At 38.2% G+C, this 16,307-nt stretch overlaps 1 protein-coding gene across 4 annotated transcripts; it reads left to right on the forward strand.

Annotated features, from left to right (window-relative positions):
• Nucleotides 1-1,170: 1,170 nt before the first annotated feature.
• On the forward strand, nucleotides 1,171-16,204 carry Shd (cytochrome P450 family 24 subfamily A member shade). 4 transcript variants are annotated; one of them, XM_072893339.1, is made up of 11 exons: nucleotides 1,171-1,491; nucleotides 9,268-9,403; nucleotides 9,973-10,110; nucleotides 11,157-11,355; nucleotides 11,831-12,018; nucleotides 12,340-12,538; nucleotides 12,920-13,082; nucleotides 13,404-13,570; nucleotides 13,724-13,802; nucleotides 13,876-14,073; nucleotides 14,178-16,204. In XM_072893339.1, the coding sequence occupies exons 1-11, from the start codon at nucleotides 1,471-1,473 to the stop codon at nucleotides 14,301-14,303; spliced, it is 1,614 nt and encodes a 537-aa protein (XP_072749440.1). In that variant the 5' UTR covers nucleotides 1,171-1,470; the 3' UTR covers nucleotides 14,304-16,204. The 4 variants fall into 4 exon arrangements, with proteins under 4 accessions (XP_072749440.1, XP_072749441.1, XP_072749442.1 ...); XM_072893340.1 differs by lacking the exon at nucleotides 1,171-1,491 and adding an exon at nucleotides 2,536-2,826; XM_072893341.1 differs by lacking the exon at nucleotides 1,171-1,491 and adding an exon at nucleotides 2,537-3,179.
• The last annotated feature ends 103 nt before the right edge of the window (nucleotides 16,205-16,307 follow it).

Genomic DNA, 16,307 nt, shown 5'->3' on the forward strand with positions numbered 1-16,307 from the left:
AAATCTTACGAACGATTTATCTAATCGGTCTATTCTCTTATAAATCATTACATTTAGAGGTCGTCAATACACTGTGTTAGTGCGATAACTTTGCGATCCACTCAGGATTTTTACGCGACCGCGCTATTCCTTGTTTCGCTAATTAACCCTTCGATCTTGGGGTCAGAAAAATATATCGGAAGATAAAATTTCGAAGCGAAATTTATCCGGAATATTGGAAAGCAGCGGGTAGGAAAAAAATATAAAGGCAAGAAAAATTGAATCCCGAAGGATCCTTTTACTTGCCTTTTGAACAAAGACGGAAGTTTAAAGGTGGATTCATGGTGACCCTGGCTATTTTTGCCCGAGAAAAAGGAGAGAAGGCGGAGTGGATACACGCAGATGCAAAGGATATGGTTACGGCATCCCGTAGCGCCGGATGCTGAGAATCATCTCCTCGATTGAGAGTATCTTCCTCGACGTTCAACGCCATCTGCCATTCGTTCTGGACCGTTCGTCATCCAGAACCCCCACTGCGGGTTTTCACTGATCCCACGGGCCCCACCATCGGCAACGGCCAACCATGCTCATGTAGTCGCGGGACCAACGGGCAGGGCATGATGGGGCATGTAAACAGAGAGGACGAGAAGATAAAAGAGTTTTCGTCTCCAACGACGGAGACGGATCGGCGGGGCCTCAACTCGTGTCTCGTGACTTCTTTAAAAAGCGAAAGAGAGGAAAAAAGGGGTAGGGAAGAAAAGGGCAAGACAGCCTTATTTTCTTCTTCCTCGTGATAATTTATTGGTCCTTTTTGAAAGATGTCATGATTCATAAATCCGATCGATCTGCCGGACAATGCGGCAATTAATGATTAAAGTTCCATTTGCTGAACGTATACATATCCGCTCTCCCTTTCTCTCCTCCATCCGTCAGTCTCTCTTAATCTCTTATGCCTCTCAGCTTCTCTTCTTACTCTTCTTCCTTCATCTCGCAGCACGTTTCTCACTCCCACGTCCGGGTCGCGGATTTGTTCCCCTCTTCCTCCCAACCGCGTCCCACCGGGAACCCTCTCCGTTCGTGATCCTCGGCCAGGCCTTCTCTCTTTCTTCTTCTTCAGTCTCTCCTCTGCTTCTTCGTTCGCTCTTCCTCCACCTCTGTTTCTCTACTACCACCACCTCCATCGCTACTCCAGGCCTCTTCCTCCTCCACCCCTGTTACGCTTTCGGAGTTTTTGGAAAACACCGAGGAAGGGTTTCCGAGGAACTTTTTGGGATCAGTGCCGCTGTAGCTGTCCGACGAGTCGGTTTCATCGTCGTCGTCGTTTGCGGCAGTTTGTGCGAACGATTCCACGGTCAGCTTCTCGTCCTCGGTTCCTGAATTTCCCGCCTGTCGAAAACCCGCCGGAAATTACACCCGCGCGGTATCATACGTTTTATCAGAGAGTCGGCGGTTGAGTCGACTTTGACGACGACAACGGTACCAGCAACAGCTATGATAACGCTCTTGAAGCTCGTAAGTTATTTCCGAGAGATACATTTTAACATTTTGTGATTTCCTGTCCAAAATTTCCGGGGGCGGACTCAATGCGATAATTGGGTCTTTTTTTATGAAATATCATTTTTAATTATTTATTATGCATTCGACAAATACTTAAAAAGACATTTAATTCTAGAAGCTTTTTGTTATAAGTACTGTTCACGTGTTTATGTTTATCAGGTCTGTGATTTTTTTTTCTAATTCAAATATAAAATTATTTATAATCCAATAGATATTCAATTTATTTATTTTTTTAGGTAAAGATCATATTTTGCAATTAAGATAAATTTATTACTCATTAAGCGATATAAATATGTGTGAGATTTATAAATATAATACTTATAGTTTAAATTAAAATTGAATAATTAAAATATATAATTTTGTAGTCATAATTTTTAAGCAAAAATATATATAATATACCAAAATTTATGACACGTCAACGTTTTAAGTCAGCGTAAAAGCATATCTGTTCAATTAAAATTTACATTCTATACGTTTTTCAAACTTAAATCATTTCATCTATACAGATAAAATTATAAATAGTCGATAATGTCAACAATTTATAAATAAGCCTGATAATAGTAACTATTTACTATTTCCTTGCATGTAGATTATAATTTTATCTACAACGGAAATAAAAAAAGAAAAAAAACAACGACCACAAAGGGCAAAAGATATCTAAAAGATAATGAGATGTCTAAAGTGGCCTTTTAGTTATCTTTGAGAGACACGTGCTGTCTGAGAACAATATAACAATAATGAAAATAAACAAAAATGCAAGAAACATTACAAATATTAAACTTGACAGAAATCAGCTGTTTTGCATGATTAGCTTTCCACAAAGAATTTCCACGGCAGCGAAGAGATCGATCGTTCGATGCGAGGTAGAACACATTCCTGCCGCGGCAATCCCGCTTTTTACGGGACACCCTATAAGATGAATACGGCCCGTATGCGTCCGCTCGTATGCGGTCGTTTGTTTTTACAATCCCGGGGAACCCGATCGTCGTCATCGCACACTACCCACCTGTGGCACGCGAGAGAGGCGTTCGGATTTCCGGGTTCCCGCGGCGCGAGAGTGGGCCCTCGCGCGCGCCGATCGCTCGTCGATCGCGCGAGCGAGCAGGAGTCGTGTTATATACCGTACCCAGAGCCAGAGAGTGAGAAGAATTCGGCGCGGATAAGTCGTCGTTTGCCGAGAGATAGCGGCGCGCGCGCGAGACACGACGGAGATATGCGCGCGATTTGCTGATCGATACATGGACGGTGCGGGTGAGAGGCGCCGAAGTAAAACGTTCAAATAATATCATGGTAAATTAAAAAGGAAAAAAAAAATTACACTCGCTGGTATTGTGTGCGTGAATTGTGTGCTCGCGTTGTCAAGTTATTCTCAGTGCGGTTGCGCAAGTCTTTTCCCAGAGTTCTTCCCGCTGTCGCTGTTAGTGGTCCCTGAAGGATCCTGTGTATCTCGGAGTTGGAAAGAAAAAAAATGAAAGGGATTGAAAAATTATTATAATTTTGGTGGGTTTATGTATCTCTCTCGAGATTGAGAGTACGCTCGCGGGAAAAGTATAACGCGTTCGGTGTTTACTATCTGTGTAACAATGGAAATGCGCCGACAGTGACGTTGACAGTTGACAGTTGACAGCTGACTTGATAATAAGGTACATTCTTTCTTATATTTACAGTATCGAGAATTGTGAAATTTGTTCGATTGAAATCGCCGATTAATTTCCTCTTCGTTTCAAGTTTGTGATAAAAGATTGATTATTGACGTTAATTAATTTAAAAAAATGTCAAAACACTGCCTTTAAAGTGTAATAATCGCGAAACTTTTTTCTCTCACTTTTCTTCAAATATAGAATATGTCAAAAGATAAGGTCATATACATATCAAAAAATGAGAAGAGACGATAGCAGACGCTTAAAAAATGTACACAGAGGAAACATTTGTTATCGCGCGTTTAGTAGATACAATATACTTGAAAAATAATAAAAGAATTGTAATAATAAACAGTTGATAGACAGTATGTTCTTTGCCGGAATAATAATCGCGCCTATCAATGTTTTTCTATTATTGAAACATTACATATTTTCTCTCTCTCTCTCTCTCTCTCTCTCTCTCTCACACACACACACACGAGCGTATCTCAATGCGATAGCCAACAAAACACGATGCACATTCTCACTCGATCTATTCTATCGCGGAAGATTGTTCCTGCCCCTTTAATCTGCAAATTGCGCGCGTCTGTGTAAACCTTTTTCTCTCGTACGCGAGAAAAAATTCCGAGAGAAAAGTAATAACAGAAAAGTCTTGAATTCCCTTGTCAAGTCTATTTACATCTTTCTGCTTCACAACACAAGTGCGTGCTGCGTCACTTTTCTCCCCGCCAATTGACCTTACCTCTCGGCACACCCTGTACATCAGGGCGCTCGCAAAGTGTTTCTTTTTTTCGCCGGTGAACCTTCGTTTAATTGCACATCGGGATCGAGGCGGCGGTTAATCATTTTATTTGCGAAATCTCAAGTGCCGTTGACACGCGGTGGTAAGTTGCACGGCCGCCGGGAGGAGGAGTAAACGTCGTAATCGCGAGAAACGGGAACCGCAATTTCGCCAAGACTCATACGCCGTATGAAGAACGTTATACGGAAACGGCGAGATGCAATTTGCGTAATCACTCTGGGCATTGTATTTGTATTATATATATATATATATTTTTTTTTTCCGATGCTTTAGATGCTGGGAATAGTTTCGCGAAAGCGTGAGATTTATTTCGCAGTAACTTTATTACAGCGATACGACGGTTTCTTTGTTTAAAAATATTATTTGAAGAATGTTGTGGAGTTGCATGGAATTCAAAAGGCATGTAATCAAAAAATGATGATATTAAAACGATAATATATATTATTCCTCTTATTACTACTATTAAAAAATATTAGAAAACTAAGTAAAATGAAATTTAAAAAATTAAAAATATAATAACTAAAATAAAATTAAAAGGTAAAAAATATTTTAAAATATAAAAACGACACATCTGTATCGATAAAAAAAATTTTTCAAATAATGAACAAAGCGACACGTATATCAATGACTTTTCATTGATCTGCCAAAACTTTGTGTATAATTTCACGCTACTGTTATTATGCTATTCCTGGATCGCGGTGCGAAATACACGATGTACGGAAAGCCATTTATCATGATGGGTTATCGAACGAAAGCAAATAGTCGCGTGTCCGACAAATAGGTCAATTAATGAGATAATACGAGTGTCTGGAATTTAAATTTCTGACGTTCCTTCCCGCGAACGCGAAAGCACTCTCTTGCTGTTTTCACTAGTCATTTCACTTGGTAAACATTTTCTCGATTTCGTTGCATCGCGATATTAACAATAAAAGAACGGAAGTTAAACAAGTACTTAAGAACAATGCAGATAACGGAATTTTATATGGAATATTTCACCGTCTTTTTCAAAGTGAAACAACATTTTTATAGACAATCGTGTCTTTTAAACTAGATTGTTATATAAAGGATACAGGTGTAATAAAATAGAGATAATTACATTCGCGTTATATAAATGCAACGTGTTAAATGATAAGGCGAGAACATAATTCATTTGTTGGTCCGAGACGTAATATCGTCTGTAAAAAGTGCCGAGTAATGTCTGACAATAAAGTTTATGATTGAGTGGCGCTAGTCGCGAAACTAGATAATAGTCATAACTGTATCTCTAACGAGGAATGCGTTGCATTATTCATCTCTCATTCATTTAATTGACAGGCGTAACGGAAATCGCGTTAGAAGGAGAGCTAGATGATAAAACGCAACGAGATCGCGTCATATATAAGCTGCGTGCAATACACGCACATAGTACATGATTTGTACGGCAAGCTAATTGATAAAACTTCCCTCGAGATTTAAGATTGCCCGACAAGTTGTCATTTTGCGCGATCTGACTCGTTCGCGGTTCAGAAATATCTGGACTTGTAAATTACATGGCGCGTTACAATTATATACTTTTCTATATCGTAACTCTGACATACTTTGAGATTTTTCTCGGAGGGACAATATTTCGTAATTGTGATTAAATATATTACAATAAATTACAATCGTATACAGGATGTCTTAAAATTTCCGAATATCTTTTTAAGGGTGGATTCTCTGCCAATATAGAGATGATTTTTCTTCAGCGAAAATATCAGGGAAGATTATCATTTTTTTTCCAAAGTTCTGATTTTTGCCAGTATATATTTTTATGAGCCTTAAATTAACATTTTATTAAACTTCTCTAATCTAAAATTAACTGAAAATGTAGTTGTATTAATCTTTTAATTCTACAAAGTTTAAGTTATGAAAGGCCTTTTTATTCAATTGCTTATAACTCAATTATGCCTGAACATTTTTGTCGAGGAAAAATCCTCTCCATTGGTCAGAGCATCCGCCCTTAAAAGAAAATTCCAAGGTTTTAGAACACCCTGTATATATGATAGTATATAATGTATGATCTCGCGTTTGAAAAGCAAGTTCGCGCAGAGAGAAGAAGAAAAGAAGAAGAAGAAGAAGAAAAACAAAGAAAGATAACAATCCAGCAGTCTCGTTGTCACAGGGTAATCAGGCCCGATTATTTTTCTCGTTCCCCGCGTCTTCTTTCACTCTCTTCGCGCTTTCTCAATTGCTCCCCGTAAGCTTTAATAATCCTTTATTTACTGGTCGGAGGCGACACTCCGCGACATTCCAAAGTCTTTGCGCACAATTACCCGCGTTCGTTATCATCTACGCCGCGTAGCTTGGGTGCGAAATTTGCCCAATCTAGCAGGACAAGAATAATGTCCAACAATCATCGTGTGCATGTTTATAAATATACAAGTTATATATATCATTATTATATAATTAAAAAATTTTATTAGCATGAAAAGAGATTTAAATTACATAATTTTATTACTCTCTGAAATTTATTTATTCAAGCATAGTCTCATATATTTCTGCAAAGATTTTATTTCTCCATTATTTTAATAAATACATCTGAAATTCTTCTTTTTTTCCTTTTAAACAAAAATGCATGTGTTTTTGCCGAGATGTGTGAAAAAATAGAAATTACGTAGGAGAGATATAGAAAGGAAAAAAGAGAGGAAAGAGCTTTCGATAACCGCACGGAGCACTTTATCTTCTTTCTTTTAGCGTGGGACTGGTTCCGCGAGATATGTAAAGCGACACGTTTAGAGCTCCGCGATTCTTTATTAGACCTTTATTAGAGATTCGATCAAAGCTGCGATCGGAAAATCGTTGACGTTAATCGGTCGAGCTAAGAATAGTCTATTCGTAGAACAGGTTTGAAGGCTGGACGCAAAAGTTGGTAAAAATAGGTGAATTAAGAGAAGAAAAGGACAGGAATGCTCTTTCGTTTCTGTTAATCAACATTTAAGGAATGCCCATTTTTCTTCGCGTCAATTTTTTTGCGAGATATACGTTCGTTCCCCGTACAAAGATAAAAATAGACGAATGTGAGCAAAAATGTATTTTTAACAAAGCAGAGAAAGAAAGGGAGATTGGAGTCACGTTATTGGAGAAGAATGCGGCTTTACAACAATGCGACGCGATCGCGTGCATCAGTGCGTTCCTCGGTAGATTCCCTGACCGTCCCTGAAAATTCCCGGCAGGTGAGCGCGGGATACGGTGAGAGAGACGGTGCTTACATAGCGGTGCGCTTAATTAAAGTCATTAACGAGAGCGAACAATGTAGCCAGTCAAGTAAGCTCAGAACGCGTCCACGGAAACCGCTACAAGAAATACCCGCAGAATGCGAAACGCCCCCTGCCTCTCTCTCTCTCTCTCTCTCTCTCTCTCTCTCTCTCTCTCTCTCTTGATATTTTCTTTCTCCCTCGACAAAAATCGCCGATTTTTATTCTCGATCGAAAATATCTCGTAACGAACGTATTTTATCCGAATTTTATTGTTTTTGAAATTAACAATTATTTCATAATCATTTTTTCGGTTTGCTCGAAGGAGAAGAATAAAATGTAAAAAAAAATATGTAAAAATATAACGAGAGATCAAAGGTAGATCGATATAAATATAAAAATGTAATAGAATAAATAATTAATAATGGCAATAGAGAGCAAAGGGTTATAGTGTGTAATAATTGATATGACAAAGATAATACAGATCCAAAAATAAATAAAAATAATATAATTGTGGATATAATGAAATGACTAATTTAATATATATTTATATAAATAATAATCAAGTTAGAGCGTAAAAATGAAATAAAAATAAAAATAAACTTATAATAGCGGACATTTCGAGCTCGATTTTCAGTCTTCTTCAGCGCAAAAAAAATGAAATTTGGTTCGGTAACGGTGGTAATAATAAAAAATAAAAATGTAAATTTAAATGAAAAAGTGACAAATCAAGAAATGCCGAGTTTTTCGTTGAATTTCGTCTAAGAAAACCTCTTCGAAAGATTCAAGTTCGCTTCGAGGAATCTGCAAGACGATTTCTCTACCGCTTCCAAGTCAGCGGAACATGACGCTAACATTGTTTTCGCCGCTAATGTATGCATTGACGCTTTACACGTTGATGCATTAACGCTGAATCAGTATCAAATATATACATGATTCCTTCGCCCCTTGTTCGATACAGTATCCGCAATTCACATATCGTATTATCGCCGATATCGTTTACGCTATTTTCTTGCCGATCCGTGTAACAGAGCTACGAGATACGTCAAAGCGAACGCACGCGCGCGCGCACGCGAGGGAGAGGGCCGAGAAAGAGAGAACCGCGGGATCATCAGGGCAACACCGGCAGTGTTATCGGTGAATTGCAAATAAAGGAATCGCACGGTCCGCAAATAACACTGGGGCACTCAGTCAGTCACAAGGAGATCTATAAGCAGAGCCGCTGCTATCCGCGCATTGCGTTCTCTCTTCCTCTCATTCTTTTCCTTTTTTCTTCGGTGAGGAAAAACGCGCGACGTTTTTATTGTTTTTTTCGCGTCGGTGTCGTACGCGTTTCAATGCTAAATCAATGCGGCGCGCAAATGGTGCCTTTTCAAAACCGCGCGCGAAACCGGCATGTCGATCGCGAAAAATGCATCCTCGCCAATTACAACTGATTGTCAGTTAAGCACGAGGTCTAGCTCTCGCTTTATGCGTAGTACAACTACGATTGTACAGCGAGAACAGCCACTTTATTCTATATCAGATATCTCTGTAAAGTATGGAAAATCGCAAGAGTCTGAAAACTGTATGGAAAAGCCTCCGAAAGGGGAATAGATGAATATTTCGTATTAATTAAAATTAAAGGGTTAAATATTATTTTTACGAAAAATGTGTTTCATCGTCTATAATTGTAATAACGCCAATTGATAAAAAGCTTTCCGAGATAAAAACGCTTTTCTAGAGCGTTCTCCATCAAAAACATCGGAGTCGATCGGAATCCATCGGCGCAACACAAAGATATCCATTCGGGTATCAAAGTCGGCGCTCAAATAATGACTCAAAACGTGCCTCGGGGAGAGAGCGGAGTTTACGCACTCCCGAGATACGGCGTCAGTCGTAGTACTATCTCGCGCCAGAGGAGACGGTGCCTCGTATCCGCGAGGCACGATTACGATAAGAGGGAACCTATTATACTCGGCGCGTTCGCGAAATACGCGAAATTGTTGTCGCGCGAACCCGGGCGTCTCTCTCGCGGGTGAGAGAGAAGCCTCGGATTTTTTTTTTTTTTTTTTTTTAATCCTCCTTTGATATCCAGGGATTCGATTGGAGGATGCTGCTGTCCGGAGCGTGGTTCGAGACACTCGCGGCGGCGCTGCTCGCGATCCTGGTGCTGGTCACTGGTTACAGACCGCCCTGGTGGTTCTGGACCAGAAATTGCAACGCGAACGTTGGTGAGTGCTTGAGAATCCTTCGATCTCTCTTTCCCAGAGTTCGGTATCGGTAGCACGATATCGGTCAATGGCACCACAAATCACTTATTCTTTATTCCCCTCTCATTTTTATTTATCCGTATCATGTTATTGGTGAACACTAGGCTCGAGTTAAGAGAAATTACATTTCCCAATTGATAATATTAAATGCACAATGACAGAGCAATGTCACATTCGTAACTATGCGGAGGCTCCTTCGAACGAGCAATTCAAGAGAGACAGCCCCAAAAAATGGATGTAAGATCATATACGTAGTCGTATGCGTATTTATATCCGAAATTTGGCGCGATTGTATATGCGCATATTTGTATCGCGCCAAATTACGGATACAATTGTACATATATATATGGCCAGATATGATCTTATATAATTACAGTTTATTTTTTTCTCGAGAGATAAAGAAAAACAAGATTATTTCGTATACATATATTTTTTTCCCTTAAACACCAAGTGGAGCAGCGAAGATCTGATTGCTCCAGAATTTTCTCAATTGATTCGTCTTAAAAATCATTGCTTTTTTTTTTTCGCAGACACGCGCGACAACGGCAGAAAATTCAAAACGGCACGCGATGTGCCGGGTCCGTATGCCCTGCCGATTCTCGGCACCAGGTGGATATATTCCTGCTTCGGTAACTACAGTTTGAACAAGATTCACGAAGCGTATAAAGGTAAGAAGTTTGGCCTTTGCCCTTTTCATTTTGCGAAAATATGTTAGATGACGCATTAAATATTTCCTTTGTGTGTCCACGATTTTGGTGCTAACGATATTTCTTTTGCAAAGGTATTGTTAAACGGCGTATTATGCATTTCCTTTGTGTGTTTACGATTTCAATACTAATAATGTTTATTATACGAAGATAGTGTTGAAAGGCGCGTTAGACATTTCTCCTTTGTCTGTCCACGCTTTTGGTCCTCAAGATTTTGCCCGCGAGAATGAGAGGGAGGGAGAGAGAAAAAAGGAAGAGAGCGGGAGGGGGAGGGGGACGGGTAAAAACGGTTCATTATATGTTAATGTGGCCCGCTTGGTTCTTCCCATAAGAACCGATTAGCAATTTCGATTAATCGCTTTATATGCGGGCCCCTTTAAAAAGACTGTGCGATTATAAATCGAGATGGCGGGTAAAATGTATCTTTTTCAGAGGGTCAGGGTCAATGATACTCCAATCTTATCGCGGTGAGTTGGCTGTAATCGCGAGTGAAAGAGGAAAATAAGGAACAAACCGTGACAAGAAGAATCTATATATTTACGTCACGTCAAAAGTTACTTATATCACGTTATGATAATTAAATTCGTGAGAAAAATTATTCATGATATCGAATTTGATTGACGAATAAATCATACGTATTATTCAATTGCACAACGCGCTGATAACCGTGATTCCTGAATCAATAATATATTTTCTTTCATCGACCGTTCAAATATATCTAAAACGTTTTGATACTCTCGTAAACTCTTGTAAAAAAAGAAAAAGAAATAATGTAAAGTCAAAAGTTATAATTATTTAAACACAATCTTTCTCGAAACTCGACTGAAGGCAAAATACCGAGATGATTTAAATAATAATAAATGATAATAAAGCAGATGGATCTCGAGTCGGAATTTCCCATTCGAAATTCAGAATAAACTACTCCGTTACGACGTTTACACGTTTCTCTCCTTATCCTATCGATATATGGTATTAATATGGCTCATTATCCCGTGATTCAAGAGTAGATCTGAATCGGCGATTCGGATCATTCTGCAAGGAGGAGGCGCTGTGGAACTGCGTCGTGGTGTCCGTGTTTGCCCGCCGTGACATCGAAGCTATCCTCAAACGGAGCTCGCGATACCCGCTTCGTCCTCCACAGGAGATCATATCCCACTACCGGCGCTCCCGGCGCGATCGTTACACCAACCTTGGTCTGGTCAATGAGTGAGTAGCCTGCCGCTCTCGGCGTACTCGGCGATTACGCCCGCCGCGGTATCGAGGTCAAGTTTAAGGTCGCGTCGTGTAATTTTTCGATTCGTATATATTCCGAACTTGTATACGTTATATCAGGTGATCGTTTGGAACGAACCGGCGGATGTAGTCTGTCTTTTACTTAAAAAAAAAAAAAAAATTGCAAATTTGTCTATTTCACGTTATTTATTTATTTGGATTATTTATTAAAATATTAGAATATTATTTAAAAATTCTCTATTTTTCAGAAATAAATGATATAGTAGATAAAATGTAATGAAAAAAAACGAAATTAATATAAAAATGTATTATATATTAGATATAAAATATAAATAAATAATTTATTAATGCGCGAGAGAATCGACAATCTATGACAGATTGGTTCCTTGAATCGCTTAGGACTTTTAGAGAAGACAATCGCGAATGATCAGTGATATATTCTTAATAGGCAAGGAGCAACCTGGCAAAAGCTTCGCGCCGCCTTAACGCCAGAACTCACCGGAGCCGGTACCGTATTCGGTTTCTTCCCGGCGCTGAACATAGTCACCGACGGATTCATCGACCTAATCCGCAAACGAAGAGCGGATTTTACCGTGAAAGGCTTCGAGGAACTCGCTTACAGAATGGGACTCGAGAGTAAGTCGTCGACATCGGCTTGTGCATGTATATGGGAATCGTCAACGTCAATTCTAATCTCGCAGACACGTCTCTGTCAAGAATGATTTTATTCATTTTAACACGTCACGTTCTTAAAGATTAGAATGATGTGCAGTCTTAGACTTACAAGGAGGATGTATTTTCCAAACTTTCCTCCTTATAGAGAGAGAGAGAGAGAGAGAGAGAGAGAGAGAGAAAGAGAGAGAGAGATAAAGTGTACCTTGTTCGCTTTTTGCCAGGGTCGCGACGATTATTAAATCTGTCGCTGATAATGTGTTATCTCGTTCCGTTTGTTCGTAGGTACATGCACGCTGATTCTGGGACGTCACTTAGGCTTCTTAAAACCAAATTCCAGCAGTTCGCTCACAACGAGATTAGCGGAAGCGGTCAGGATTCACTTCACGGCCTCGCGCGACGCCTTTTACGGCCTGCCGCTTTGGAAGCTGCTACCGACATCCGCATATAAGCAGCTAATAGAGAGCGAGGACACTATATACAAGTACGTCACGTGCACTTGTAATCGCTTTCCAGCTGTGTTATACTAAATGCCTGATTCTCGCACAGATGAACAGTTGTCGACAGAAAATTTTAAATAATTAATTTTATTTTTTAAATTTTTGATTATAAAATTGCTTCAAATGTACAATTTTATTAAAATAACGAATAATTTATTAAAATAACGAGATTTAATTAGAATAAAATGAAATATTTTATTTTCTTTATAAATTGCATCAGCAGAGAGGAGAGAGAAAAAAAGATGAAAGAGAGATGAAACAACTATTTTCTTTTATAATATGCATATTATATCAGATAGTTTGAAATTAGTTGACGTTTAAAATTAGATAGTAATCCGTATAATCGTTCCCTTTTTTTCGCTTAGTATTATCTCGGAACTCGTGGAGGCGACTGTGTTGGAGAAGCAAGACGACGCCAGAGACGAATCCGTCGAGGCGATATTCCTGTCTATTTTACGGCAAAAAGATCTCGACATGAGAGATAAGAAGGCCGCCATAGTGGATTTCATAGCGGCAGGGATACACACAGTGAGAAAACCATGTTTAACTAATTATAGTTGGCTGGTTTGTTAGACTGGTTACTTGGCTATTATAATTTGTGATTATAAATAAAAATTGAGTTTTTAAACTTTATACACTTAGGATAAATTACGATAAATTATTTGAAAGATAATTTATTCCTGAAAAATATTGCAATCTCTTTTCCGTAAGAAGAGTTTAAATTTTTATCAGACTTTCCGTTTGTTTCATTGTTTTTAAGCCGTCTCTTTTATTTCATTTTATATCATTCGGATTGTCAATCGCGATTACTACTACAGGGTTAAAGACACAGTCGTTGGACGTTTGCAGCTAGGCAACACGCTGGTGTTTCTTTTCAACTTGATCGGCCGTAATCCCGAAGTGCAGGAAACCCTTTACAACGAGGCGCAATCCCTGGCGCCTTCCGGTTGCGATCTCACGGTGGATGATCTCCGAAAGGCAAAATATTTACGCGCCTGCATCACAGAAGCTTTCAGGTATAGCTTTCATATTAATTAATAATAATTTAATAATATTATTTAGAAATTTCTATAAGAAAATTTCTTCCCTATTTTTATACACGTTTACGTTGTAATAAAACGGACACGGTTGTAAATATATTATGCATGTATGATTTATGTACATTCCAGAATTATGCCCACGACACCCTGTATAGCTCGCATATTGGACGAGCCTATAGAATTGGCAGGATATCGTCTCGATCCCGGAGTAAGTTTCACTTCAAGCTATTTGTACTAATTCGGGAAAATATTTTGGTACAATTTGTTTTCGCCGTTTTCAGACAGTAGTGTTGTTGCATACATGGATAGCAGGATTGAAAGACGACAATTTCAAAGACGCATCCAAATATCTGCCAGAGAGATGGTTGAAACCTATGGCGCCTCACTCGCCTTTACTGGTGGCTCCTTTCGGTGCCGGTAGAAGGATATGTCCAGGAAAACGTTTTGTGGAGCTCGCACTGCAACTTATTCTAGCAAAGGTGTGAAAATGTGTATCAAAGTATAGAGAAAGAGAAGACTTGAAACAAATTCTTAATAAAATTACACGGAGATTGCTTTTATTAATTAATTGGTTTTCCTTCAGATCGTTCGGGAATTTGAGATCGTCGTCGAGGAAGAGCTCGGCCTGCAGTTTGAGTTTATCTTGGCGCCGCAGAGTCCAGTATCCCTCGGATTCCAGGATCGTATGTCGAGGGCCGAGATGACCTGAACGAATTTATTCGCGTTTTCATCGGCGAACGTTTATCGAACAATGTATATTAATTGAATGAACGAATGGTAGGTTCGATTATCGTCGAGCGAGGCTTTGCACGCGCTTCGCTCCCTTCGCGCTCGACTTTCGAGTCGACGTTCTTCGTTTTTTTCATCGATTGATTTCCGAGTATTAAATTTTACATTTGTGTGTATTATTTGTAAGATTTTTTTTAATTCGTTGAAAAAGAACTTCGTTCGTCCATCGAGGGAGGAGGGAGGGGGGGGGAGGGGATATTTTCCGTTACTTAATGTTATAATATTTATATCTAGTTGTAAGGAAAGCGTAAACATTCGGGATCTTCTTACCTTTTAAAACATTGACGCATATTGCATGCAATGCCCCGTATCATGTGTCACTCTTGTTCTCCTTATCATGTGCTATAAATGAAATTTATAGTCAAAATTCTTACTATGTCAAGCAAAATGTTACTTCGCGGTATTTTGAATTTGTAATAAATTAATTGAAATTAATAAAATTATAAATTAATATAGAATAAGAGAGATGGGTGGGAGAGGCGGCAATGCAAATGTGCTCGCGGGTTTCTTAGTCACCCTAGTTAGTTTTATCTACGATAACTACAATAATAATTAATAAAATAGCTAATGTACATATATACACACAATACACACACAAAAAATGTTGATCTCGTATTTGTTGCATAAAAAAAATATATCTACGGTGTAATATATTCATTTATTTAATATTAATGTGATATTTATTTCAATTTTCTCAATATTTATTTCAATTTTATCAAAGTTTACCAGAGTGTCATTTCGTACAGCTGTCGAGATCAATTGTTGGGGTGACCGAGTTGCTCTGCTTTGTAAAATTACGAAATAGATTACACGCCCATTACGTATTACACTTTGTCAACAGCGTAGAGAAAAAAAAGCAGAAATTAATTATATAATTTATAGTTATTTATTTCTCTAAGCTGTGCGCGCGCGTATTTTCCGTTTACGGTAAAAGTAAGACGATCCTGATGTATTACTTATCGATTGCGCGCACCGATTGACTAGCTGTGGCTAAATGTTATATTTACGTTACCGTACGAAAGATTTATATGCAACGTAATCCGTTGACTATCGGAAAAAAATGCGTTTTTTTTCGAATTATTACGCTTTTTAAAAAGCGTCGGTGCCGAAAAATTATTATATTATACTTATTGGAGAGTGATCTCATTAAACATCTCTACCGGTTTTTTCGCGTGATTTTTCATACAATTTGAAAATAGATCGTTGGTAAAAATTATCATTGATTTATACTTGTACATAAAATATGTAGATATTTCTTGTTGAAAATATACTGCATAAAAATTATATACATATAGAATAGATTATGCAATATATATATGAATTATATGTGTTTGCAAATCTTATTTTTCTTCTGTCTCGAATTAAAATATGTATAATTAATTGTAAATTTATATTTAATAACAATGCGTATCTGTATTTCTTCGATTGAATTTCCAATTGTATGTATTATATACCATCATTGTAAATGTCTGTTAATTTATTTTGTCGGACATATATTCTACAATATAATATTTATCTTTGTGTTAACGCGGTAAGAGAGAATTACAACATATCGTATGTATTACATTAGTCGCAGATATGTTACATATAATTTTAATTTAAATATATTCCAAGGCACTAAAAGGAAAACTCCCGCAATTTGGCGTCAAACATAAAGATCGGGGCTTTCCTTAAAGTTTCCTTGGTCATAAAAAAACATGGGTCGCGTGTAATAAAGCTAGAGATAGATTTGATTATCTTTCTCTTGAATCGAGAAACTTGCATTGTTTGGTATGGTAGTCGCATGATAAACTAAAATAAATCTTACTTATTTTGTCTTAACACTGTGAGACGACGTAGTATATAAGCGAAAATAATAATGATCATTACCTATTCCCACGTACTCTATATCTTAATCATCGATCAGCTTTTCGGCTGTCAAATA

Source organism: Anoplolepis gracilipes, chromosome 5 (genome assembly GCF_047496725.1).
Source record: "Anoplolepis gracilipes chromosome 5, ASM4749672v1, whole genome shotgun sequence".
Lineage (NCBI taxonomy): Eukaryota > Metazoa > Arthropoda > Insecta > Hymenoptera > Formicidae > Anoplolepis > Anoplolepis gracilipes.

Bases quoted from the DNA above. Each gene is read 5' to 3' on its own strand.
- Shd (XM_072893339.1), top strand. From the start codon at position 1,471: ATGATAACGCTCTTGAAGCTC. The intron at 10,111-11,156 runs GTAAGAAGTTTG...ATTCAAGAGTAG, and splicing joins GATTCACGAAGCGTATAAAG to ATCTGAATCGGCGATTCGGA. The intron at 13,803-13,875 runs GTAAGTTTCACT...CGCCGTTTTCAG, and splicing joins GATATCGTCTCGATCCCGGA to ACAGTAGTGTTGTTGCATAC.